The sequence below is a fragment of the Accipiter gentilis genome, chromosome 4, assembly GCF_929443795.1.
Source record: "Accipiter gentilis chromosome 4, bAccGen1.1, whole genome shotgun sequence".
Taxonomy (NCBI): Eukaryota; Metazoa; Chordata; class Aves; order Accipitriformes; family Accipitridae; genus Astur; species Astur gentilis.
In genome coordinates, this window is record NC_064883.1 from 5,370,870 (window position 1) to 5,395,727 (window position 24,858).

Consider the following 24,858-nt stretch of genomic DNA (forward strand, 5'->3'; position numbering starts at 1 on the left):
ACATCTCTCATTCTTTTATTAAAACTTTTCCTGATAATATCAATGTTAACTACTATAAACATTACTACTGTGGCATTAAAATTCTGTTTATAAAGACCTCTCTTTCAATAGTATACTCATGGTAATCAAATAGGAATCAGCTACTCTCTTTTTCTATTATAGACCAGTGAGGCATACCAACCCTTTCACAAATGTGTCAAAAAGAAGGTAAATATTTTTGCTCCCATAGCTCCTCCTGGGGAACTGTTCTAGACCCTCACTCTCCACACTGGCAAGGTGCACAATTCACCTCTTTTCACTTTGTTTCATAAAAGACAGGCATCAATTTACTTGATTCTATTAATAGCCCTGTGGGGTAAATTTTCCCAGTTTCTGTTCCTGTTAGCGAACACGTACGTTAAGAATTGCATTCAGTCTTCCAGATGAGGTCTTGCAAGTGTCTTTATATGACATTTGTAATTCCTTACCTCTACAGGTGATGCCAGAGGACACATCTTAGGAGTGTATTTGCCTTTTTTATAGATGCATTAGATGGGTGGTTTGTAATAATCCTGTGATCACCCAATAAAGCCTCATTTTGACACCCTCCCTCAATTACTGCTACTGGTTATCGATGCCACTCTGCACTACTGCAATTCATCCCTTTTCTGTTTTTCCAGTCTTAAGAATCACTAGATTTTTCCTGTTTGACATTCTGAGCCTATTCGACCATGGTAATGACTGGCCACCTTCGTGTTGTTAGTACAGTTCTACGTCTGTGGTTAGTGTCATTATTGACAGCATTAGAAAATGAATCTGTAAGGAATTCTGTAAATCTCTGTCTTTCACTCCAGTTTCTTGCCTTTGCTGCTGTATTTCCACATTCTTCCAGAAAACTGATGTAAAGCAATTACTTATAACTTCATGAACAATAGTGTAGCTTGCACCTGCAGAAGTAATTTATACAGGGTACTGCAAAAGGTGCATATTTTTGTCAGACTGCCACAGACCCCTGATGAATGATATGGGTCAATAGGAAAGATTAAATATCTCCAGCTGCTTATAAAGGGGTACAACTCCAATATAAATGCTTTCATATTAGAAACAAATCCAAATCAAACAAATAACTGCTGGAAATTATGCAACCATTTGCTAAATAAATCCGTATCCATCCAGCTATACCAGCAACATGCAGGCAAATTTTAGGCAGTTATTTAAATTCTTCACATCCAAATACTCAGTTTAAATATTCATTATTGCCTTGAAAGTTTTATAGTTCATCCTACAATGATATACCAACATACACATTAAAAAATATCACGAGGACTCCTATCAGACTTTTAATATCCTCCTACTAACCTTAGGTGGTTTAAAAGGATAATCCGGTGAAAAGGTAATGTCAAGGAAGAAAACTCCACCTTCATATACAGACCCTGGAGGCCCCAGTATAGTTGACCTCCATTCATAAATGTTGTCTCCTTTGGGTCCAGCACTAAAATAGAAAACAAAAATATAACATAATAACAACATACAATCAAGGATATACTGCATCAGTTACACTCTACTAGTAGTATCACTGGTTTTGCAGTAACACTACAAGTTAAAATTGTGTATCACATTCATTAAGTTAGTCCTGGATAAAACATGTAACTGGTGTCCTAAGCTCTGTCAGTGAAGTGATATATTCAGCCAGGATGAAGTATTAAAATCACATTATAAATTATTCAAATAAGCACAGAAAAATTCCCGACTGTCTTATGGCAAATATTTTAGTGGGCAGATGTGAAGTATTTACAGTGCAAGGATACAGAGCCTTTGCTGAGATGTCTTGTCACTGTCTTGCCTCACAAGCCATCCTATTTTCACTTATCTCCTCATCCACCTACCTCATCAGTCAGTAGCAGTATAATTACACACATTATTATACAGCACAGACTGTACTAAAGACTGAGCAGGGTACAAACGACCTTGCAGCTGCACTTTCTATGTTACTAACCCAAGGTCTCCAGTCACTAGTACAGAAGGCTGCTTTACTCTGCAATTGTTACCCTACCTTAAAAATATTATAAACAGGAAGTGGGTTAAACCGTTGGATTATGTTAATTCAAAGTCCTCGTTTAAAAACACAGTACTGAAACAATATTTAAAATGTACAAATCATAATCCTGTATGTGAAACAAGAAAAATCTCTCACCCACACAGTCAATTCCTGACAAAATCAAATTAAAAACTAATAAAAGTTCTTGGACATGACTCTTCCAAAAGCCACCACAGCCTCCTTTCATACAACATAATGCTTGTCCATAGAAATACATATTTTACTCAGGGTGGCCTCTTAAGGAATAGGAAGATTTCTTTTTTGGTTCATAGCCTGCTGATACCAGTCACTGATACAGGACCTGAATTTTAATTAGGATCAATTGGGATGGTGACTTCTAGATATCTGATTAATATTTTTCAGAGGAAGGCAGTGCTGGTAGATATTTCAAGTAAGTGACGTGGTATTGTCTTAAGGCATTTCTTGTGAAACAATTCTTGTTATGTTTGCAATAAAGATTTCCACAGCATGCAGGAGTTTGTGAAATAACCCTGTGTGTAGCACAGATGAAAGCTCTTGGCTATGCTCCATGCCTCACAATGTACCCAAGGCATACAATTATTATACGACATCATGTCATGTTCACTGCTCAACTATTCATTTTGTTCACTGAAAGTTAATAAAACCCTCTTTCACCTGAAATTCCTTGGGCTCCCTTCATTAAAACTTCTGACTGCATGATTCCCTGCATATAACTGCGTGACTTAGTACTGCACAGTGTACTTCATTAGTCATGGTACCTACATCAATTTTCTATAATAGCTGTTAATGCTTCTTGGCTTTCCAAACTACATGCTTTCTTAACAAAAATGGGTTGCAGAGACTATAACATTATGGAACATTCATTTTCTATCGGCCATAGTAACAAAACTAGCAATTGTTTTAAAGATAAAAATCTGGCTTTTTAAGTGTCACAATAGCAGAAGTGTTGCCATCCATATTTCACAGTGTCTACAATACATCAGGTTGCTAGCTGCCAAACAAATTTAATTTACCCAGTTCTCAGTTTGCATTAACCTTTGAATAATAAAGCACAGCTGAGACTGCTGTAAGAAACAAACCAGAGAATGAATAATTAAAAACATCTCCACTGCCTTTAGAAAGACCAATCCCGAGTCAACAGGGAAGGTTTAATTGTGACTGAACTAGGCATTAAGGGGCTAATTGAACTCTTTATAAGCCCAAATGAATGTAGTCCTACCTCAGTGCTATGGTATACAAGGTTCACAGAAAGTAAAACCCTTAAAAAAAATCATCAGACAATTAGTTCAAATGGAAAAGGGGCAGTCTAAAACGTACATGAAAAAAAGCCCATAATATGTGAAGGAAATCCTTTCCCATTTTCTGTAGAGAAATGTTCTAATGCTTGGAGAAGCAATGACTCAGGTGATGCCAGCAGGTTAAAATGGAAGTGATATAAACGTCGATCCCACAGAAATGGTTGGAAAAAGCAAGTAACAAAAGCAAGCCCTGTCTTTTTTTAGACCTTATTTAGCCAGGAGGGGATGGTTGGGCCCTTTCTGGGTTTGAGCGAGGCTCGCTTTTTTGATCAGAACTCTCTCTGATAGTGGCATTTTCACAACGTATATTATTTTTATTTGTTTTGCCTATTTATTTAATTGCATTAACATTTGAAATGAGCAGTCATTAATTAGAATAGTTGGAAAATGCTCCATCTGCCAGTTGAACTGTTTCGGCACGTCCAGCTACAAGCCCAGCCTGATCACATTCTGAGGATGCTGATTAACATTAATTGAAGGTTTTCTTTGCAAATGAGAGATGAAGCTTTATTAACTATTATTATTAATTTGAAGAATAGCTTGAATTGTAGGGAGTGTGGGAAGACTGCTGTTATCGATGCTGCCTGTTAGAGTGCTTGCTGGCAGCGAGGATGTTCAGCCGGTGTAAAATACCAATCCATGTGCACTGGCAACAGCTGGTATTAAGGGCAACAGCATGCACAAGCATAACGTTTTTTCACTTGCACATTAATAATACAGAAAGTTTGACAGGTGTATTATCTTTGTTTTCCTTCTTTCCTAATTGTTAAGCCTTTTATTTATCCACATTATTGGCAACAAGAACGACGACTCATCAGGCTTCACCAGAGAAAACTCCCATATGTGCAAGACCTCAGCCAGAGCCTTATTCTATAAGGTTTATAATGCGAGAGGATTTAATTGCCCTTCTCTCTACATGGATATCTGCCCGGCACACTGAAGCCCAAATGTTTTACATTCAGTATGATTTATATTCCAGCTCTATTAATGTTACTGGCAACCAAACCACAGATCTCAAAGAAAGCAAACCAAACATCTCAGTGCCTGAAGTTCTGTTATCTTTGGAAGGACAGATTCAGACGCGCACCCGCTCGGCAAAGGGCAGGCTAAATCTGTCTTGAACTCAACTGACCGAGGGCCGCAGCAGAGGCGCGCTGTCTGCTCCTAACCCACTGCTAAATCGGTCGGCTTCAGGGCAGAAGTTACCGGTGGCGGTGGCAGCTCCGCGTGGAAGTGGCTGAACAATAAGGATAAGGTGGTCAGGAGAAGGACAGGTCTGCTGGCAGACCAGCAGCACAGCCTCCCGGTTTGAGCCCTGGTGCTGAAACCCTAGTGAACCTGCCGGACGAGGCGATGACGGAGCCCAGCAAGAAGCACGCGGTGGGACTCTGGAGCTGGCACTCCCCACGCTGCCAGCATGATCGCCCGGGTGGAATTTGTAGCATGGGACCGAGGGGGTGCGGCTGAGCATAAAGGCCCTGGAGACTTGAAGTTATCAATGGCTTGTCAAGAGCTAGCTCTCTGCTGTCGCTATGCCCCTACAGCTGATGAGACGCCGCACAGAATATTGCCTGGTTTACCCGCTGCGGAGGCCTTGCTCACTGGAAGAGCTGGGGTGGATGGACACGGAGCCGGTCTTCTTCCTCTTCCAGAAGGTGACATCAGTATGGGTGTATGAAATTCAGGACAAAGGAGTCAAGACATGTAAAACCGTCTCCTTTGCATTTCACTCTCCTTTGCCTCTCCTTACGTATTTTAGTTCTGCCACTGCTTCCCACACACATACTTGCAGGTGAAATGTATGCACATCGGTTACAGTTAGTAGCAAAATACTTTAAATGCTACTATAACTGAATTCATTTTACTTTAAATATGCTTAACGCGCTGAGTACTTTCTACTCCCTCATCATGTTTTAGGCAGGCAGTCACTTGAAAGTAGCGCTGCTAAAAACTGCTTGGCCAGTACAATCCATTATAAATACCAAGCCTTCTCTGCATTTAGAATATCCTGAAATATTAAAATTTAAAATGATGTATTAGGAGAGTTGTGTGAGAACAACAGCATCTATGAGACATACTAGATGAAAACCTATCTGAAGAAGTTATGAAAGTACAGTTGATTTTTAGTTTTATCAGAGCTGCAATTTGTATAAAAATTTATTCAACTTCCAGAGAATAACCTAAAAAATAAAAATGCAGAAATTCAAAGAAATAATAGTATCCCATGTTTATCAATGTTTATTCATGTTTATATGGAATAAATTAGTCAAAATAATATTATTATTTTCTAATCTAACTTATGTTTCTTGATGAGGGATCCCCTACTTCCCCAGAGCCTGTAACTGGAGGTAGCATAACCTTATACTGTAGAAAATGAGGGCTAGTTCAATGTCTTCCCTCCCATTCTTGGTCTCTGAATCTTGCTGGTATCCACATTTAAAGTGTAACGGTACTCCCAAGGAAGTAAGAAAAGGAATTGTAACTCAAATTGCCTTCTAGTTCCGACACGCTAATGGTGTGTGTGGGGAAGCGATCAGGCCAAATAAAACAGGAAAGCGAGACAGCTGGGAGGCCTTCCCATTCCTCAGGACTCAGAAAGAAATGGAAAGATTCTTCTGGACTGGGTGAGTTTAAGTTAATTTTTATCCTCATCTTTTATTGCAGGTCAGAATAAAGCAGGACCAGGATATTATACAAACTTTGTCCAGGAAGTTACTTTCCATGGCATTGTCTATGGCAGTTCATTCTTATTACAGCATTACCTAATCTCAATTGCCTTAGCACGCAGAAAACCACATCAGAACTGGGGTACTCCTGCACTAGGTGCAGTCCATGGAGGATGTAGACCCTCTCAACTAACTTCAGTAACACATGACAGCAGAAAGCAGAGGGGTACACCCAAGTCTCTTCCTTTCCTTTTATTACAGAAAGCCTTGACTTTAACTATTTAAGAGATTACCCTCCGAGGAGAGAAGCTCACCGCAGAATTATCTCCATTTATAAGACATGCAACAGTTTTTCTTACAATCCTCTTTCTTGCACATCTAACAGTTATGCTGGAGAAGATCCTGCCTCTAGCTGCCCTCTGTGAATGCTTCTGGGAAGCCAGTTGCCCAGCCAGCAAAGTGGATACAAAAGTATTGGAAGATTGGCAAAATAATTTAAGAGCACAGCTGGTGAGGGAAGAGGATGGATGTGACAAAACAGAAGACTGCAGATTCAGTTTTCAGGAGATACGTCTCTTGAGAAGCTCATACGAATCTCATTAAAATAAACCCAGTACATACCTCCGCTCTCTGTTTTGAACATGGTGCCGGCACCGAAACTGGTCCTATGCAAAAGCATTGCTTTGGTCTGTACCACAGATGGGGGCTGTCCCCGTGCCTGGGGACAGCCGCGAGACCAGCAGTGGGGCTGTGCTGGCAAAGCGGTTGCTGGGTAATCTCAGACTGGAAGAAGTCAGTCAGCAGGAGCTCTGCAGACCCTAACATCACCCGGTGACTCAGACCCACCTGCGCGCCCAGCCCAGCCCTGTCCAACAAAATGCAACAACAGAGCCATGGAGGAGCACTGGCATCACAGCTCCATGAACAACCGGAGTTCTCAGCCCGCCTTTCCCACTGTTGTGTGCCAGTGGCTTTGGAACAGATACAGACAGTGTCAGCAGCACCGGTCATCTGCTGAATTTCTTCTGCTCTTCTCCCAGTTCTCTCCCCTCTCCAACCTGGAAGCCCACCTGATCCACCACCTCTTGAGCCTTCACCCTTTCTCTTCGCTTGTTACTGACAGTTCTTCTTTGTAGAACCTGTATTTTCTATCTTCTGCTTGAGAGTGGTTTCCCTCCCACCCCCTCTCCGTATGGTGATAATTCATTGCTCCTTCTTCACGGTGCACGGCGGATCCTTCCTCCCTTCAGGTACATGCAAAAACCCCTCCCCTCAACGTCCCCTTTCTTTTTCTCTCATCAACAGCCATCAACACGTCCTGCTATTTTTCACCTTTCTCCAGAAAGGAGGAGGGGGTGGAAAATAGTGCAGGGGGATTTTATTACAGTACAGCAGTTGCTCATTTTGTTTCTTTCCTTCCCTTCTGCCCTTCTTCTGAGACGTAGAAAATGAAGAGCAAGCAAGCAGAGCGGGTGCTGCAGCAACAGCGGCATAGGGAAGGGAAAGGGAGTCACAGCTGCCTACCCAGATGCTACAGTGATATCAGTAGGTACTTTTATAAATGTATGTAATAAACAGTTGCCACAGCAGCCAAAGGAATACATTTCTACAAAACAAAACCAAAGAGATAGTAGCTAGCAATGAGACTGCCTGTGGCAATGGGCACAGTTGTACGGTTAATAACACCTCTGCTATGAATAAAATTAGCAGGCTAGCCTCCAAGAAGTAAAATCAAAGAACAATTAAAGAAATAAACCCCTTCAGAATTAGAGATAAGTGCCTAGTTCAGCTATAATATCGATGACTTAAACTCTCATCAAGAAATAAACCCTCCCCAAATTTGTACCTTTGGAATGCATAACCTTTTCTTAATTTCCTTTTTTTCCTGAAGATCTGCTGAAAACTCCTAAAATCTTCTTTCCTTTTTTTTTTTTAACATTTATCCTCATCTCAATTCCTTCATCTAGATGGTGCAAAAAGTGCCATTATCAAAATACTGGAAGATGCTCATGGTTTTTACTTGTTATTATCTAGATCAAAGTTAGAAATTCTTCAGCATTAAATTTGAGGCCCAAGAAATCTGAATTACTCTAAGAAAATTAACAATATATATACATTTTTAAAGAGTTGCTCATTTTACTTTAACTAGACACTATATGTAGTGAAAAAGCCTGGCTTTCCATGATCTAACACTGAAATTTGCGTCTATGCTAGATCCAATATTTTTGGACACCCTGCAATATTACCGGGAATTTATGTTTTACATGTGTTGGAGTATCAGCATAATTAGATGAAATAATCACGATTTTTGGGTAGGTATCTTTCATTAGACTTAATTATTCATAATGGAAACCAGGGTGAAGCAACCGGGCCACTTGTAACCCAGAAAGGCTTTGGCAGAAACTTCAGAAAAATCCCTTACACCACTTAGTTTCCATTACAGTGAGAGAATACAGCTGAAAAATTTGGATCAGACTGTCTTCCAGTTTTCTGATTGAGACCATCTTTCCATAAGAAACTTTTTTAAAAAGAGTACTTTTAGGCAAGCGGTAAGGGAAGGAGGATATTAAGACATTTTTCTAACTCATGCTACAATTCTTTCAAAGTGGTTAAATCCTGCTTTTATCAAGTACTTTTTATTGAAGCCAGTTACCATTTTCATCTACACTTTGGAACCAATATATTTGCGGTAAATGTGATTGTAAAAATATCTAGGAAAACTGATCCCAATGAGCTGTCAAAGGAGCAGCAACATATTACAGGACAACACAAGATATTGCTTCTTATGCTTATTGAGAGCGACTGAATTCAATACGGTATGACATTTTTTCCCTGTGAATTTTCTCTAGTTTCAGCATGGTGTTTCTAGAGGTCCATTTATCACCCAAAGCGATATGCAGTTTAACTCTGGGACCTCTGCTGCTTCCTTGCAGCAAACCTGCAGCACACCAGGTCAGTGTGCTGAAATTCTGTATGAGCCAAATCCTTTTTTTCTTGTGATTAACTTTTTCTGCCCTCCTGTCACTGGAGCCATTAAAAATTATTGGCTGAAGCTGCTGAAGCTGTGTTGTGTTTAAAATGAGTAAGTTTTAGCCACAGTAAATATAACAAAAAGATTAAGACCAATGCAAATATCACTTCTTAGTTGATTTTATTATTCACTTCTAAATAATATCACCAAAAATTATTAAAAGTATCCTAGCACTTTAGCAGACTGGTATTATTCAAAAAGTACTTTGATGCTTTTCTTCTCTGAAGTCCTGTCTTCAGAGCATTCCTGAGATAGAAACCATCATGAAGAGAACTGCTTCTTAATGCACAAAACAGTTATTTATATTATAGTATCTACAGCAATTTATTCATTGCAAACACCATTACACAGTGTATGATCACAGCATGCTGAGTATTCACAATGAGATTTTAAAAATGGCAATTTTGTTAAGTATTCTTCACTTTGTTCAGCTGAACAAAATTACATAAAACCCTTCACAGAAAGCTTTCCTTGTTAAGCGCCGGAAACAATCATTTGCCTCCTATTACACATCTATGGGTTCGATTCCCTTTTGCCACATCTTTTTCTTTCTTTTTCTTTTAAAGTAATACCACTAACTGTAGTTCCAGCTCTTTTATACCACCAGAAATGGACTGTATGGTTTAAATAAGATAAAATATTTATCAGCCTGATTTGCCTCTATGGTAAATTATAGCAAGCATGATTTGTAGCCATATTTTAGCAAAAGAGGAAAACACAAGTAACTAGGAATGAAAAACCCTACCAAAAAAAAAAAAAAAAAAAAAAGAACAGATTGTCCTGGGACCTTGTAATATGACCTCCAACCTTGCAACCTGCCAAGTGATATTATTTCCATGTTACTCCTAATTTGCTTTTCCTTGTTATTTTTTCTTTCCCAGGATTGCCATTTATTTTTCAAAACGTAACTACTTTTTAATTTCACAACATTCCCCTTTACCCACAACAGCTGTAATTTACCATTCTATCTTTTCTGAGTTAAACAGAAAACATGACACGCAACAGTGGGGTGGCACCATCAGGTACTATATTTTTAAATTCTAAATCTAATTTAAAAGGATGAGGTGACTGAGTGCGGACAGATAGCACAGAAACCCCACAGCAGCTGGAAGATTTAAGAGGTGTAGTAGGGAAGAAAGCATGCTTTAAAACAGCATTGACTTTTTAGTTTCTGTGGAAACCTTAGAGGCAATGCAGGAGAGAGAGGTAGACAAGGCTAAAGCAGCCGAGCTCAAACAGACTAGAAAGACTTGTCATGAATGGGTGCAATCTACTTGAAAGCTTTAGATTTGAAAACCATTTGATATGTTGATTTGATCACTTATAAAAAAATGATTCCAAACTCCTGCTCTTCATCACAAATGATGAAAAATGGAAAAAAACCCAACCCAAAACAAAACATGCGCAAAGTATTAGCGATGAATGGATCAGCTGAACTTCAACTAACGTCTCTCTTTCTGATGATGGACTGATGATTTCATGTAAGAAATTTTTTGAAGTCTTACCCCAAAAAGATCTCTACAGTATCTTACTTTAAGAAATATTAGTGTAAAGATAACTCTGCAGTAGTCAGCCATTTCAGTAATTGAGAATGATTTATACAGGATTATTTCTAATATATGTACACACACACACTTTCTGATTATTATGAATACTATAAGCAAGGCAGTAATATTTTTCAATGACTGCATATTCTCTGTTCCTCACAAAGCTGGTTTTCTGTATAACCACTAGTCATTGTATCTTTCCCCGACTTGGAAATGATTTATCCAACTGCCTATAAAGAGGTTTGATTTGCTCAAAACTGTCATCTTTAATAATCCTGTCTAAAGGCAGTTGTCTAAATAGGAGCCTGGAAATTTTGAAACCTTATGCAAAAAGAATAATTTTGTAGCTTTTTTTTTCTGAAGGGGCCCAATTCTGAGATTTCCTTTTGTGACATTTTAGAGACTTTTGTTTCTACTCATAAGCTGCCTGTAAAACTGTCCCAAAATATTAATGAGGGAAAGCAATGAGAAGAAAAGTTAAAGAATTAGTATTTACAGAGAGACATATCTCAAACATACATTACAGCTGTGCAACCAACAAGCCTGCTCTTCTGTCCATCCCGTAAACAGAGGAAAAGGCTTGAATACAGACTCCCCTCATTTCAGTGGGAGATTCACACATGCTTACACGTGAAATGCTTGGTTACACAAGGAAACAACTCTGTATTATGGTACAGATTAACTAACATGATGTTAAACACATTATAAACCAAGTCATTTCCTCCTGAGTAAACAAGCCTATAAAGCCAACAGGCACAGAAAAAGGAAATTTGATTCTGAAATCCATATACTTCAAAAGCAGATTCCTTTTATTTAGTCAATTTAGTTAAGAGGCTGTCTTATTTCTCCAGATCTCTGGTAAACAGAAGAAAACACACTTGGAAATTACTGGCAAATGGACATGTTTTCACAACATTTGTTCTTAATTTGAAATTATTCTCTTCAAATATGGAAACCAGCCATAGGTCCAAGGTAAAAGAAACCTTAAAATGCCTCAACTTTTGATTGAGACTGATTGCCCCCATTGCAGCTCACATTCTGACTTACCAGAGGGAAAACACTATTTATAGACAATTTTCTTTGCAGTGTCTGTGAGGACTGAGCAATTTACACCACTTGACTGACTAGTTGAAATAAACGGGGATCTGGCAGATTCTTGGGGAGCGTTTATGTGAGACTAGGACCCTGTAATGTGGCTTCTTCTACTTCATTAGAATATCTTTAAGACTTTTTAATGTACTCCTTCCCTCGGGTGGGGGACTTATCTGGATCCATGACAGGGTGAACAGAAAATAAAATATACAGAAATTTCTCATTTTTCTATCATCAGGGTAATATTGTCCTAGGATCTTTTGGGAGAGTCTTTGGGGCTGAGGTTAGGAAGGGGCTTATGTAGGACTGAGCTTTCTGTACCGAGGTTGCTGGAAATCCTCTCAAAGTCAGACCTGGAGTTACCAAGTGAACTTGCTAAAACAGTCCTAGAAACTGGTTATGCCACAGACTTCACTATGAGAACGGGGTCATTCCAATGTGTTTTTCAGTAAAGGTGAGCTTATCTGCGACAACCGAGGCTACATTCTTCTCAGTACACAGACCTCCACTGTGTTCCCAGGATCAAGTCTTCTGATTAGAAACCCCTTCCCTATAAAACGGCTTAGTTTCATCCCTTGCTTTATTCAAAAGCATTAGGATGGAAAGATGGAAAGTGGTCCTGGGAAGGATGATGGCAAAATTGGTTCAAGAAAAGAAGGATGCTTACTTGTCATTTGAAAGCCGTAATGAACGCATATGGCTGGAAAGACAAGTGCTCAGCCTGTGTTCTCAGGATGGGAAGGCAAACAACCGGTGTGCAGGTACCTGCTTGTGAAAACAGTCTTCACCTTAGAGCTGGAGTTGGGGAACTCAGAGGTCCGTAAAATCCCTCTCAAAGTTTCAAGTGACACTTTCACTGCTGTATGCCTCACACATGATTCACTCTAGAAATGATGCCTTGTCTAATGAAGAATCAACATTTCTAATTAATAAGGGAGAACCAGCATTTTAATCTGTAAGTTGTAACCAAAAACTTTATCATAAAAGAATAAAACTTCACGTATGTAAGACCTGGGTTTTTTTATAACCACAGTGTATGTTCCCTATACCAAGATATAATACCAGCAACAGTTGAAATTGCCATTATAATTTCCTTGGCAGCGACAACTTGGAATCCTTACTCACACAGATGTTTTTTGCATGATAAAAATTACATTTGAGTTATTTTCTTTCCCATTTTCAGTTCCAGCTCATCTCCTTGGTTCAGCTGCCGGTGATACCTTCTCTCATCATTGTTTATTCACTCGTAGTATGACTGGTTGTGTGCATTAAGTGACAAATGACCAGTCTTTGACTCACAGCTACTACCACAAGGAGAACCACAGAACACTGCACTAGTCATCCTGAAATTCACAACACAAAAATAACATGTAGCTTAACCTACGAACACTAGAGTTATATTACTTATCTTTATCATGTGTTACTGCTTATCTTTATTATCCTAAACACACCTGTGTAAGACTTGTGTATTCAAAGCAAACAGCTGGAGCAAATGGCTATGAGCTACAGAAATGTTCATCTTGTGGTCTTTGGTTCGGCACTCGCCTAGATGGCTTCTGACCAAATTGTTCGTACTTGGAGGCTCTTTGGTGGTCTGCATCTATTGAATAAGTTTTTTACAAATTTATTTCTTAGTGGACCGATGTCCCAAGTCATAAGAATATCATTGCTGATTGCAGCCTCACTGGCAACTCTGAGTGGATGGAGGAGGAAATACTCTTTGGCTGCATGTACTAGCTCTTGGTTGAGGCCCTGAGAATGCTGCGGAAACACGTGCCAGACAGCTGCCTGTCTTTACTGGTTAGTCACAGGTTAATTAGGAATGTATCTGTACTAATCGCTGTAGCGGTCAGTTGTGTACTCTTCCCAAACATCGCATTGGGTGGAAAAGTTTTAACAGAAAAACTTTTTTTCTAACGCAGAGGGAAGGCATGGTGGAGATATTTCAGGTCATATTACTGTTTAAATAACTTGGGTATGATCAAGATCAGCAATGGTTCACCCGTACTGCTTGTGATAATTTAGCAGAAATCTAGCTGCCTGAGAAGGATTTAAATATACCACTTTATGTATTAAGAGGAAAAAGTGTTCCTCTGTCAGATCATATTGAATCACAACAGTGTGCATATGTATTCCTGTCACAGTTGCTGCACTTCTACTGGTTCTGACGCCTTCAAAAGAATCTTTTTTAAAATTAATGTACTTGCCAATTGTATGTTCTGGAAGGGAGAGCAGCTGTTTCCTCACAACTGTACACATAGCCTTTTGAAGAAATTTTGTTTATTAATGGTAATCTGTTTTTCATAGCTTCACAATTTCTTAGATAATAGGGTAAAACACAATCTTCCTTTCATGTTCTCTGTATACTGAGGAGACAGATGCAATTGCAAGAGACTACTTATGCTGAGGGCAAAACTTAGTACTGCTTAATGTGACTTACTTAATGACTAAAAAATGTGTATCATTTATAGATGACATCTAGTACTCAGCTAAGATATTATTATGGTCAATGAGTACTCTTCCCTGCCAGTCAGTGAAAGGATTTGGAATTAAATTTGAAATTAAATCTGTTTTTATTTTACTTGTTCAAGTAGACACACTGAAAGCAACCAAGCTAACCGCATAAGTAACACAAATGGGATTTAATTCTTGCTCTTAATCTTTTTCTAGACAGAAGCTCACATATAACAATATATATTTTAACTTGAAACACAGAACTGAGAGAAAAAGGAAAAAAACCCCTCACGACTGAAGAAAGGCTATTTTACAGCTACATAGACATGTAAACACCTCCAGGAACTTTGCTTAATAAGGCCAGCTACTTTCAGCTATCACTCCACGGCCCGTGACACTCTTTGCATGAAAGCATTTCTTTCTCCCCCAGGCAACACTATCAAGTTAGTGCAGTTCCCTCGAAATACATAAATGCTGTATTTAAAGCTAAATGTATAGCATATGGAGGACTGGAGCTGCGCTCTGGAGAGCATGCCACTCACCCCCGCGACGGCACTCAGCCACGCCAACGTCCCTACGAAATGTGGCAAATATGACAGGGAAAATGTTAGAATGCAGAAATTTCCTAACTCGTGTCAGGAGACACTCTTGTGTAATAGAGATACCACAGGGTCCACAACTGATGTTGAATTACCTCAGGGCACAATGTACACAAAGTAGTCAACTCAGCTGTGTTGAATGCATGGGCACTGTTTCCCTTATGGGATACATTACTTAGCTTTTCCTAAAGATACCGAAGTGATTTACATGTTTCTTTACCAAACTAGGTGCATTCCACCCCAAAGCAGAGAAGCTGTGACTGACAGTCAACCTTCCTGGGAAGCAAAGGCTCAATCTAGTGCACTCAGGAGCTGATCTGGGGTTCAGCGATGCCACTGATAAAACTCCCGCTGACTTCAGTACGTTGAAACGCACAAAAAAGAGCACTTAGGAGCCACTTGTAAGCACATAAAATGTGCATGCAGGTGTGCTTGCCATTTTAAAATCCCCTGGTTTTAGCGAGTCTTGTTTAAAAAAAAAGTCTTGCACGTGCAATTGTACATTCAAATTTATGTTGACCTACTTTAAATTGTTTTCATTCATATCATGTTAGGAAACATATTCTAAAACTGTATCCTCAGATGATCAAAAAACCACCACCCCAAACCTTCCAAATCAAAAAGCAGCGGGTGGTGGTCCAGTCCCCACAACCACCAAGCTTTGATGAAGGTTTTTCCATTACAGCAATGTTTTAGAATCATGCAAAAATATGAACCAAACTTGTTGGTTGACTTCCATTCCTATCACTTCTGTGGAGGTCTGAGATTGTGGAGAAAAATTTAAATACAATTCTCTGACATTCAGAACTGAAATGTCAGTTCCAGTGTGAAATAAGAGAGTGCAGTAATTTGGGAAGTCTATTAACTTATTTGAAAAACTAAATTTACTACAGTTTCGGTGTATGTTCCTTCATAAGCTAATATTCCCTATTTAATGAATATTTCTATTTTCATTTGCATTTTTACACTTATTTTCCAGTAATTTTATCACTAATAGGGATTATTGTTGGTTTCATGACTCAAATCTTACTACAATTTAAAAAATTGGAACACTTTTACATATAAGGTTACCTGGAGCAGCAGTAGACATGAGAAAATGAATTAGCAAACTGAAGGAAAGATAATCAGTCTGGTTTTCAAGGTTAACTTTCTGTTATTTATTGTAGTTTTTTTTTTAAAAAAAAACTTCTAACAGTATGCCAATCCGGTGCCCCGGCTTGCTGTGCTACCAGAGCAGAAACTGCACAAATAGAAACAATGTCTAAAAATCACAACACCTTTCAGAAACCCACCTCTGCTCTGCAGCTACTCCTTCCTAAAAAATCTGGAGCAAAGAAATAACCCTTTTTGTTGAAAATCAGGAAACGGAGGTCCTGGCAAACTGAAAGGTAAAGTAAATTCATCTTCCTCAAAAACATGACTGTGTGAATAAGAGGTGTGCACAAATGTAGAGCGGCCAGCTACCTCTTCGGATGTGACTGTAAATACTGTGTTTAAATACAGAATCATAATATTTACAAATAGAAATTACACACAGCGTGTCTTCCAAAATCTGTCTGTGATTGTCCAGAGGTTTTTGTGGAAAACAAACCAGCATAAACAGTGGGAAGTAAAAGTGGTTTAAAAATAGTTTTATTTTTTGCAGATGAAGCAGTATTAGCAACATCAACAGCTACTACTCTTGTATTGACACTGCTGTCTTATTTTATTCCTCTTACTTTAACTTCATCAAACCAATAAATATATTTTACTTCACAAATAGAGGAAAGCCTGCAAAATACAACTTTTTCTCACTTTGCAAGCTTTGGAGAATTTATCTAAAAAATTGTAACCCTCAGAAGCCCAGAAGTTATGCCTGAACTTTCACCTATTTCCAAAAACTGACAAGAGAGATTTAGTGAAAGGTAGATGGCACTGCCACAAACACAATTTCAATTTATGGTTATCAATTTAGGCAAAATAGGATTTCCCAACATTAATTAAAAGTTTTGTATTGATATATCTCTTGTCCAAAAAATCAGATACTTTTTTCATCCCTTTTCATCTCCGTTTCCTTATTATAGCTACAAGTATTTTTCATTTGTGGGCTATAAAACATTACAGTTATTCATTACATATGGTATTGGCATACTTGTTATAGCTACCTAGTGTACATCTCAATACCAAAATACATTTCTCAGTTTAACACACTACTAATGAATCAAATAAAATACAAGTGGTTTGAGGCTTCAGCTGACACTTTAACTTATTACACCGTAATCACATCATGAGCAGAAGTGGCCTTGTACCTCTTACTCCATGTTCAGGCGGTTGCAGTGAAACTCACCATAATATTCTTGCTCTGTGGTTTATAATTAGTACCATATTTCAGAAAATGTATTTACATGGCCATTAATATTATTTTTTCAGGGGGATTTCTGTTATGCTAGCCACCACAGATGCTCCAAAATAAACATCCAAAAAGTGTATATTCAAATACACATCCAAAAATTTTTTTTAGCATTTTAAACAAAAGACTTTGTTAAAATACTTCACACCACACTTCCTCATCAGAGACTGACCCAGAACCAGAAACTCCTGACCAGGGAGCAGGGGCGGGCAGCCGTTCCCTTGCCAAATAGATTTTCAAACCCTTTCACAACCCACGCTTAAGACGTTCTTCATTCATTCAATAACATTACTTTAACAGGCACAGGGAAGAAAAAAGAGAAGGGTTTGGAGCAATGCTCAGTCCTTTGCTGTGGGCTCCCCACAACTGCGGAGAAGAAGACCTGGACTGTAGGTGTTAGGGAATACTTTTATAAAGTTACTTCTCTGCAGTCACATGTAGCACAGCTTGCAGTCATTGCTCTACAATATTTAAAACTTAATAACATGTTGCTGCAAATACTTTCTACCGGGTGAGGCCTATGAAAATATTCACAGTACTATAAAGAGGAGTCATTAATTATCTTCAGGTCTTACAAAATGTTAGGACCTAGTACCAAAAATACACATGGACATGAACAACAATGTTTTGTGTGCATAAAGCTACTTAAGGACACAAGCTCTTCAGGACTCAACACTTCCCAGCTGCAGCCTGCTGGTTTTGACAGCAAAATGAAAAGCTGCATTCCAGGAATTGAAATACATTTTTTTTATAGTGTTATTTTTCAGCCAGTACATTACCAGGAGGCACTAATAAGCAAGGCCTATTTAGTTCTGTTGGGCAATGAATAAACTCAATTATCCAAGCATGGAATATTTCAGAACAAGTCCTAAGAGTTTCATGTTGGATTTTCAGGGGGTGTTCTAGAGCTTGAGGTGAAGGGACCTAACTGACCTCCTCACCACAATGCTTCGGTGTGCTAGTGGCTGTCTGTCGTAATTGACTCTTTTAACTACAGAAATAGGTTCAGCATCATTGCAATATATATATATTCTGCATGGAGAGGAAAATGAGAAAACAGATTGTGGTACCTCTAATGAGTAGAATTCTTCAGTCCATATTCAGTCAGATTCACTGATTGTGAGGAATCTACTCTAAGCTGGGTGAGCAAAATCTCTGTCAATGGGTAGAATAAACACTATTTAGAGTGGAATAATTTGTAATATGCTTTAATTGGCAATTTTCCCCTAATGACTAATATAACATCTTTCATATGAGGATTCTGCTGCTCTGTGATTTTTTGTCCCTGTATTAAGAGATATGAAAACTGATGCACAGAATAAATTCTCTTAATAACAGTGCTTAGAACAATACATCCATTATCACAGGCAACACACTTGTCTCCTATAACTCCTATATACATGAAGCAACCAGAGCAAGAAAGTAATATAAAACACCCACAAACTTAAAATCAACATCTTTGCTTCAGAACAGAGGGCAGTATAAAATATGAATTAAGAGTAACATCACATAAATTAAGCAATAAACTTATATTGAATAGTAGAAGACACCTGACTGTTTGGGAGCTGTGCTTACACTTAAAATGTTTCTTCTGCATGCAGGTACGGCCAGGAGGTTCAGTCAACAAAGAAGGAATTGCATATGTTTTTTGTAGGCTACTCAGTGGCTTGCAGACTAGACAGATTGACAATGCCAAAATGTCACTGAGGCCATCTTTCAAAGGGACAGCTGAAGGAATTCTGCACAAATGTAATCTGCTCCAGAGAAAAGGTAACCTGAAATAATGAAGTCCAGTCGACTGGGGGCATCCAGGAGCTGGAACATACTCTCACAGAAAATTGCTTAGTGTTGATAAGGTGAGTTTCGTTGGTAGCTATACTATACAGTTTAACTGGAAAGTCTCAACTGAAGAAAGTTTTAATTCTTTATCTTTCAAAAAGGCTTTTACATGCTCTGTTCTTCTCACTTAAATTGGGCAGTACCTATCCCTCAAGGGTCTGTAATGGGACCAATACCATCCAGTATCTTCGTTGATGACAACGACAGTGGGATTGAGTGCACCCTCAGCACGTCTGCGGATGGCACCAACCTGAGTGGTGCAGTTGATATGCTTGAGGGAAGGGATGCCATCCAGAGGGACCTTGACAGGCTCGAGGAGTGGGCCCATGTGAACCTCAATGAAGTTCAACAAGGCCAAGTACAAGGTCATGCACCTAGGTTGTGGCAATCCCCAACAGTAACACAGACTGGGGTATGAATGGATTGAGAGCAGTCCTGTAGAGAAGAACTTGGGGATACTGATGGATGCAGAATTGGACATGAGCTGGAAATGTGTGCTCACAGCCCAGAAGGCCAACCGTCTCCTGGGCTGCATAAAAAGAATCGTGGCCAGCAGGTCGAGGGAGGTGGTCCTGCCCCTCTACTCCGCTCTGGTGAGACCCCACCTGGAGTACTGCATCCAGCTCTGGAGCCTTCAGCACAGGAAAGACATGGACCTATTGGAGCGGGTCCAGAGGAGGGCCATGAAAATGATCAGAGGGCTGGAGCACCTCTCCTATGAAGACAGACTGAGAGAGTTGGGGTTGTTCAGCCTGGAGAAGAGAAGGCTCTGAGGAAACCTTATCATGGTCTTTAAACACTTAAAGGGGGCTTGTCCTGGTTTTGGCTGGGATAGAGTTAATTTTCTTCCTAGTAGCTGGTATAATGCTATGTTTTGGGTTCTGTATGAGAATAATGTTGAGAACACACTGATGTTTTCAGCTGTGGCTAAGTAGTGTTTAGACTAAGTCAAGGATTTTTCAGCTTCTCATGCCCAGCCAGCAAGAAGGCTGGAGGGGCACAAGAAGTTGGGAGGGGACACAGCCAGGGCAGCTGACCCAAACTGGCCAAAGGGGTATTCCATACCATGGGACATCATGCCCAGGGATTGCTGCTTGGGAACTAACTGGGCATCAGTTGGTGAGTGGTGAGCAATTGCATTGTGCATCACTTGTTTTGTATATTCTAACCCTTTTATTATTCTTGTCATTTTATTATTGTTATTATTACCATTATTATTTTCTTCGTTTCTGTTCTATTAAACTGTTCTTATCTCAACCCACGAATTTCACTTTCTTTTTCCGATTCTCTCCCCCATCTCACTGGGTAGGGGGGAAGTGAGTGAGCGGCTGCGTGGTGCTTAGTTGCTGGCTGGGGTTAAACCACAACAGGGCTTATAAGGAAGATGGAGAGATATATTTTACCAGGGCCTGTAGTGACAGGGCAAGGGGCAATGGTTTTAAACTGAAAGACGGTAGATGTGGACTGAATATATGGAAGAATTTTTTTTATGAGGGTGGTGAGGCACTGGAACAGGTTGCCCAGAGAAGTTGTGGATGACCCATCCTTCGAACTGTTTAAGGCCAGGTTGGATGGGGCTTTGAGCAACCTGATCTGGTGAAAGATGTCCCTGTCCATGTCCCCTAGTCCAAGGGTGGGACTAGATGCTATTTAAAGGTCCCTGCTAATCCAAACCACTCTGGTTTTCTATGATTCTATCATGTTGCTCTATATTAAAAAATAAACTGGACTATCATAAAACATCATACTCTGTGAGGATACACACATTTCCAAAATTTCATTTTCACTAGAATAAACACCTACTTTTCTTTATGTTTCCCAATGTGTTCTTATCAGAATATATACTCTTTCAAGAGTTCACCAGTACCAACTAAAGCTGCTTGTAGCAGAATGAAAAAACCTGCTTCTCATACATGAATATGTAAAAAGCCTCTTGTAAATTAAAGTAATGGGGCAAACATTGTCATGATACAATTCACTGACTTCAGTGGAGTTGTACTAGCTTACTTAAGGATTAAACTTGGCTCAGCAAGATCATTAGGAAAATAAAGGACTGCAGAAATAATTTTTTGAAATCATGAAAGTGGATTGTGTAAGACCACAATGGAATAAAAATGTAAATAGCAGGATAAAGATAATTACACAAAACTCTGTATGGGTACCCAGACCAAAAATTGTCAGAACGTGATCTGATATAAAGAAACACACATACACTACCATAAGAACAAGAATACAATAATTTCTCTCAGGTTCAATGCAAAAGACATTTTCCCCTGAAAGAAAACCTTACAAAAGGCTTCCTCCCTTCAGAGAAGGCAATGGAATGGAAGGGAATGAAAAGTGGTAGGTAAAACCTCTGCATCTCCAAACATTCTTCAAAGTTAGAAAATGAAAGTGTTTCATTACAAGATGAGGAAAAAGACATAGCTGATCAAAGTCAGTCAACTCACTTATTTATATCTCAGCAAACACCTCAGGTCTGCACTTTGTCAATCTGCAGAAAGCAAAAGATTTTTCTGACCTCATAAATTGGCAAGAAATGGCTTGTATACTAATCTGTTCAGCTCAGCAGATAGTGGGCACCATTTATCCTGGCTCTTACAGAACCAAATATGCCTACCATGAGGGTGATTACTATGGAGTTTCTCAAAGTCGTTTAAGCAACTGGTACGTCACAGTGGTGTCATGTTGACTCTGCCCTAATTGCCTGACATAGCTGAAGATGGTGACCACTGAATGCTACTGTTGTTGCTATTCTGCAGAAATACTGACTCTGCACACACTTCTAAAAAATTGTCAGCAATGTCATATTAAAAAGTTATGAGGAGATGACACCTTGTTTATGACCTGGAGGTTTCGTTCAGCTTCCCAAATAATTTGCTGTCTAGAGATCACCACTGAAAAGTTGCACTATAATGCTGTATAAGCACAGAAGCATTTAAAGAGAATGCTACATCTAAACATACAGGAGCAGCTGAATTTGTCCTGGTAATATATATTCACGTTCACACTCATCAAGAATAACCTGGTATGTGAATAGGAAGTAAGGTGTTTATTCACTAGCCTAAATGAGATTTCGCAGTATCATATTCATTCCCTCTTAGCTAAGTATGCATGCTGGCAAGATCCATGTATGGATTATATGCTTGGACTAGACTGTGGACAGAATTTACTCTTTTTTAAATAATGTTAACTTTCTTAAAAATATATATCTTGAAGAAAACTCTTTTAAAATTTTCATTCTGTGCTTTAAAACTCCGGAGCCCCTCTCCCATTTGAACGGGGCATTTGAGAAATACAACTGTACTGCCTCCTGTTCTATGTCAAGACTGTCATGCGCATCCACTGATAGCGAGGCAAACATGTCGGACCCGTGGCTATGGAGGGAGCGTTTCTTCCATGTATTGTTTCTAAAATTAGTACAACTATTTTGCGCCTTCTATATGCATCACCTCTGCAGAACAGATGTAACCTCAGACTCCTTTTCAGATAAGTTGGTTTTCTGTATCCTGATGGTTTTCTTTAAAAAAATATCAGCATGGCCAATTAGCTCCACTACATTAATGTAACCTGTATAGTGAGGACTGGCCATCAAGCAGATGCTGTGACAGCTACCCTTTTAAGCAAAAATGAAAGGCTGTAAGAGAAGAATCACCTGTTTTTATTTAAGATTTCACATTACCTCTTCAATGGTTTCTGCATGCTGACAAGCAAACACGACCTAGGCATCAGCAGCTAGAATTACCTATTTGCTGAAAGTGTGTATTTGCTGACTTAATGTGTTTAGCATTTGTCACATGCACAGAGGAGTTGACAAATACAATCTTCTTGTCCTTACTTAATAATTTTGTGGAGCAAAGGATGACTCAGTTCATTCTTCTTCCTTACTTTACTTGCTCCTAACTGTGGTGGTGTGCCAAAAACCAGCTCATAGCCATTTCCCTTCTCTAACACACAAAGTCAAAGTAAATTGCCAGCTGGCGAATGAAATGCAATGTTGATTAGGAATGCAATATATTTGAAACATTTGACCTTTAAAGCACAAAACCCCTTGCATTTGAAATATAGTAAGTTTGTCACATATCCACAAAGCCACATCAAATTAGGAAATGCAGTTGTTAGAGCTAATTAATGCTGACTTTGCAGTTTCATGATTTTTTTATGTATGTGTCATAGTCCTAACTCTGTGGAAGAAACACTGCCAAGTACTTGACTTCCCAAATATGTTCTACTTTTAAACCACTATCCTCTTGTGGAATTATGTTATATATATTCCAATTATATTATGTTTAACTGAGATCTCTGATTTTACCTTCAAACTGACAAAGTGTATCAAAGAAAACATCTGAGAGCTTGACATTGAAATACACTAAATCTTACCAGTTTCATGCTATTGATAATTGCTGTGTCAAAAGTCATCAAACTCTGAACTTTCTTCATACTACTTTCAGCTCATCCACTGAAAGACAAGTTCTAGAAAGAGCTTGACATTTTTTTCCTGTGCCGATACAAACTGATTTCTGTGCTCAGACATTGTCTATCAGGTGTCTAAGAGTAAGAAGCACAAAAAATGAAACACTGAATACGAGAAGTGTTTAGTTATGTACCATTCGATCACTTAAATTCAGGTCATTTCCTCATTCTATGTAAGTGTGGACTTAAATTCTCTCCATATGGAGGAAGGCTTATTCAGACCTTACGCTTCAGAGATTACTGCACCAGTTAGTTCTTCCCAGGACTTTCTGCCTGGATCTGGGGGAAAAAAAAAGTTGGGAAAAAGGGGAAAGAGTTCAGGTATGCACAAGCTCTCCAGCTCTTCGTCTTGTGTTACAGGCTGCAACATGAAACATAGGGCTATGGTGATTAAAAAATAGGAGCACAATTTCTCTTACAAAGACTATTATGCCAGCAATAAGTTGAATATTATTCGTGTTGAATATAGGCAAGTTGGCAGCACAGGCTCCTGGTAAACTGTATGATGTTTGGGATTCAGATTTTCCTCTTAGAGATTAAAAACATTCACCATTTGTACCAATCCTGCTTTAACAAGACTGGTCAGAACTTTGTACCGATTTCAGTAAAAATTAAGGTCTTCACAAATACAGTTTTGTATTTTGTTTACTTGACTGCACAAGCATGTTTGCCAGTAGAGGGGGTATAGCTCGCTCAAGGGTTTCTCTTCCTAGAAGGGGCTGTCCAATGAGGACAATATGAAACAGAAGAGGTAAACAGGAAAGCTGTGCAAATTTACATGCCTTTAGAAAGAGGAGCTGCAAGGGGAGAAGGGCTTCTGGAACACAAAAGAAAAAAGCAGTAGGAAAATAAATATTAATTTCAAGCTTCTAGCAGTTTAATATAAGCCAAACAAAAGCCAGAAAAAAATCACAAGTACCTTCAATTGATTTCAGACTGAAACCTCTTCTGTTAAGTATTTTAGCTCAACAGTGTACATATCCTACTTATTTTACAGAAATTTTGCCTGTTAAAAACTCCAGGAATAAAACCAAGAATCATGTAATTCAATGAGTTTCTGCATTACAGCAAAATAAGGTGTTGATGCATTCTCCTTGAGAAACGATGGGTAAAAAACTTAATACCGTTATGTGAGTCCAATCTAGTTGAACTGGAGCAGCTGTATGACGCTTTGCTGTGTCCCCATTGGTAACAGCAAATTCTGGTGAGGAAAATTCCCTCCAAAAATACGATGCACACCTCAAAGACGGACAGAAGATGCATTTTTATGTTACAGAATTCCTGGCTGCCATCAAACCAACAGCAACTAGCTAAAGGAAATTTTTCAGCTTTCCAAAAATATGCTTCAAGAATGTTGACAAATATATGAGCTGCCGTTAACAAGCAAGTTCAGGCTCAAACTACCAAACCA

At 39.0% G+C, this 24,858-nt stretch overlaps 1 protein-coding gene across 5 annotated transcripts in view; it reads right to left on the reverse strand.

The window, feature by feature from the left end:
• The window catches only part of LOC126038001 (ubiquitin-conjugating enzyme E2 E2), a 221,828-nt gene that overhangs the window by 37,425 nt on the left and 159,545 nt on the right, over window positions 1-24,858 (reverse strand). For all 5 annotated transcript variants that reach the window (XM_049799011.1, XM_049799013.1, XM_049799012.1 and 2 more), the window contains exon 4: window positions 1,339-1,471. In XM_049799011.1, the coding sequence (XP_049654968.1) occupies window positions 1,339-1,471 (133 nt within the window). The remainder of the gene's footprint in view (window positions 1-1,338; window positions 1,472-24,858) is intronic.